General features: G+C 33.6%; 1 protein-coding gene across 3 annotated transcripts in view; it reads right to left on the bottom strand.

Moving 5' to 3' along the window:
* LOC118738726 (serine/threonine-protein kinase tricornered) overlaps window positions 1–3,146 on the bottom strand; it is a 94,087-nt gene that overhangs the window by 57,597 nt on the left and 33,344 nt on the right. For all 3 annotated transcript variants that reach the window (XM_036469656.1, XM_036469658.1, XM_036469657.1), the window contains exon 2: window positions 991–1,544. In XM_036469656.1, coding sequence (XP_036325549.1) covers window positions 991–1,485 — 495 coding nt within the window. In that variant the 5' untranslated portion in view covers window positions 1,486–1,544. The remainder of the gene's footprint in view (window positions 1–990; window positions 1,545–3,146) is intronic.

The raw sequence follows: 3,146 nt of genomic DNA, 5'->3' as shown, positions 1-3,146 counted from the left end.
TTTCACTGAAAACGGCCTCGAGCTCATAAAAATTGTTGAATATAATTAAAATAAAAGAAAATTAAAAAAATATATAAATAACTTGTTTTTATACTTGTGGAAATTATAAGCTTAGAGGTTTTAAATGTTAATAGTTAAACCAACATTGAAGTCGTGTTTGAAGCAACCTTGAAAAAAAAGTCAAACCAACTACTTTTCAATGTTAAATTAACAACTCTATATTCTTAGGTCAACATTGGGAGTATTTAAATTGACTGTAATCATTGTTAAAACAAAAACAAAGTCAAGTTTAAATCACTTTATTTTCGAAGTTGAATGAAAGATACGCATTTTTAAATCAACATTAATGCAATTTGAATTGAAAAGAAACAATCTTAAAATATCAACACTATTTTTCAACGTAAGAATCACATTTCCATAGTTCATTTGACATATTTCAGCTTTGGTAGACCATCATAGCTGTTTATTGTAGAATCAACCTCGTTATTGTAGCACTTACCTTTGTTTTTTCCTTCAGTGTACTCATATTTTTAAATTTTAAAGTCCTTAAAAAACTCCCGACGTCAGAGAAAAGAACTCAAAACGTAATTTTACTATATTTGGCCCATGGTTTAGGGCACAGCTGGGCAGCGTCTGCCCGGCGGGCGACTGCGCGACGTATTCGCGTATACATACACGCTATGCTTAAGAAGGCAGCGAAAGCTTCATTCAACTGCACGACATATTCGCACGCATACAGTGACATCAATTGCACGCACACTACAATAATGCTCTGCCGACTGCCCACCTCTGGTTTAGGGAATACAGTTTTTTGTGTGTACTATTATTGCCACCACTACTGCAAATTACAAATCCCGAAGATCCCGGGATTCTTGGCAAATAACACATCCCTACTCTGATCATACTTTATCTACGCTTTTTATTATGTTTGTGAAACCTTTTCTAACCAATGTCCACTTATCTGAAAACGAACGATTTTAGAACGCTTACCTGAAAGCTGTAGTACATTTTAACTACCCATTGGTGGTCGGCTTCAACAAGCACGTCGCGTTCTGCGCGCACATGGGCGACTTGCTCCTTTTCAAGCATATCTGCTTTACGTAAAACTTTCATAGCATAAACATGCCCTGTGTCCTTTTTTTGCACCAGTCGAACTTCTCCAAAAGCACCTCTTCCAATAACTTTTAATGCTTCGAAGTCCTCAACACCTAATCGTAATCTTTTTAGACGTAAAAACTCTGTTTCTTTCTGTGCATGCTGGATCCTTTTCTCTTGTCTCTGTGACTCTGTTAGACTTTCATCCTTTAGCTGGGCTTCTAGTTTAGCAAGTCGTTGCTTGCGCTCTCCATATTGGGTTACCAAATTACTATAATAATTTTCCAAAGTGACCTTGGCTTTTGTTGCTTTGTCCAGTGTATGGTCGCTAAAACGAATGGAAGAACCATCTGCACTCATTGCGAGATGACTTAAGTTACCGCAATTCATAAGCAATCCAGTCGTTTTTGGAGAAATAGGCCTTTGAAACGAGCCGTCTCACAGCGAACCTTGAAAGAGAAATTAAAATTATTCCTAATTAATACAGCTTAATTTCGTTATTTGCAGCAATATACTATTAATAGGTACTAATTATACTTATACTATTCGCGTTTTTTTCTTATTTCAGAAACTCTTTTCTGTTAATAAAGATCCTGTGTCCTTTCACAAAATTAGAGTATTTTCCAGAAGATTTTTTGGCATGTTGTTTAGAGCCAAAATGAAAGGTTCATGCGAAAAATCGAGCATCCCCTAGTTCTTGTGAAGGTTCTGACATTATTTGTCTTTATTCCCTGGAAAATACATTGGGCGTCAAGAGAAAAGCGTGAATAACTTCCGTCTCGATGCATTCCGGCAATTTTTTTTTTTGCAAATAATTGTTAATAGAACATACAATATAAATTGTTAATAGAACATACAATACTAGCCCAAAGCGGGATTTTAAAGCCCTTGGATGTCAGTAATATTTAAAAAAAAAATAATAACTTTTACAAAAAAAAAAATTATGACTAATTAAAAAATAAAACTGGGAAGAAAATATCATCATTCTTAACTGTTTAAAAAATGAGCAGAATGTAACTATACCTTCCAACATAATTCTAATTTCGAAATATTGTGACACTTGTATTTTTTCTGTTTTCGTTGTGAAGCATAAACAGATACTTGCTCTAAAAAGCTAGACCTTCGAAAAAATGGTGGCCCACTTCACAAATTTTTACTTACTTGTAATTAAGATTTATGTATGATTAGCGTTCACAGAGGTTTTGTAAAAAATATATGAAGAAATCATCACTAAAACAATTTATCGATTTGCAGAAGACACTCGAAGACTATTGTTTAAATAAACAAGAAATTTTTTTGCAAAAATCAAAATCGGATCTACACCAAATTAGGATAGGACCACCTGTGAGGTACCACCTTTTCTTTAAACAAAGGATTTGACGGTTATGCGTTATCATACATAAAAAAAATATTCCGACGTATAGATAATCACTTCCTTTCTTTAAAAGTATGTTCACATTATCGTAATTTACGGCTCATTTGTAATTTATAAGAAAATCATGCTGAAATCAAGTAATTTCGCCTTGTATAATCTGTCAATAAATTAAATTGAAATGAGATAATTTATCATACAAAAAAAAAAAGATTTTTTATTTATTTTAGCCCTCACTGTTGAGGAAATTTAAAAAAAAATGCCCAAAGGTATGCAACCATTTATTTATTTTTTAATCAAGTACGGGGCGAACGCAGGTAGAGGTTTTGGGGGTTCAAACCCGGCGCCCCCGAAATGCCTGTGGAAAATTCTTTTCATATAGTTTATTGCATAAACCAAGGCACTACTGATTTTATTTCCATAAGTGTATGCATTTTCAACTATTTGCGAAAATCTGCAGATAAAGAACAAAACAAGGAGAATGAATACAAGGTTGTGTACAACAGACACATAATTTTAACACAACCTTGTATGAATTCGTCTTGGAACCAACATAATCCCTACAACTACTACACACATATATACTACACGCATATTTTTGATTTGAATTTTAAGATTTTCGAAGCTTTCGAAAGGGTAAAAATAATTGCACTCGAATTGCTTATTTCCACATTTTGCA

Source organism: Rhagoletis pomonella, unplaced genomic scaffold (genome assembly GCF_013731165.1).
Source record: "Rhagoletis pomonella isolate Grant_MI unplaced genomic scaffold, Rhpom_1.0 Rhpom_scaffold_00005, whole genome shotgun sequence".
NCBI lineage: Eukaryota > Metazoa > Arthropoda > Insecta > Diptera > Tephritidae > Rhagoletis > Rhagoletis pomonella.
Note: the sequence above shows the minus strand (reverse complement) of the source record. Positions and strands in the feature narration are given on the sequence as shown.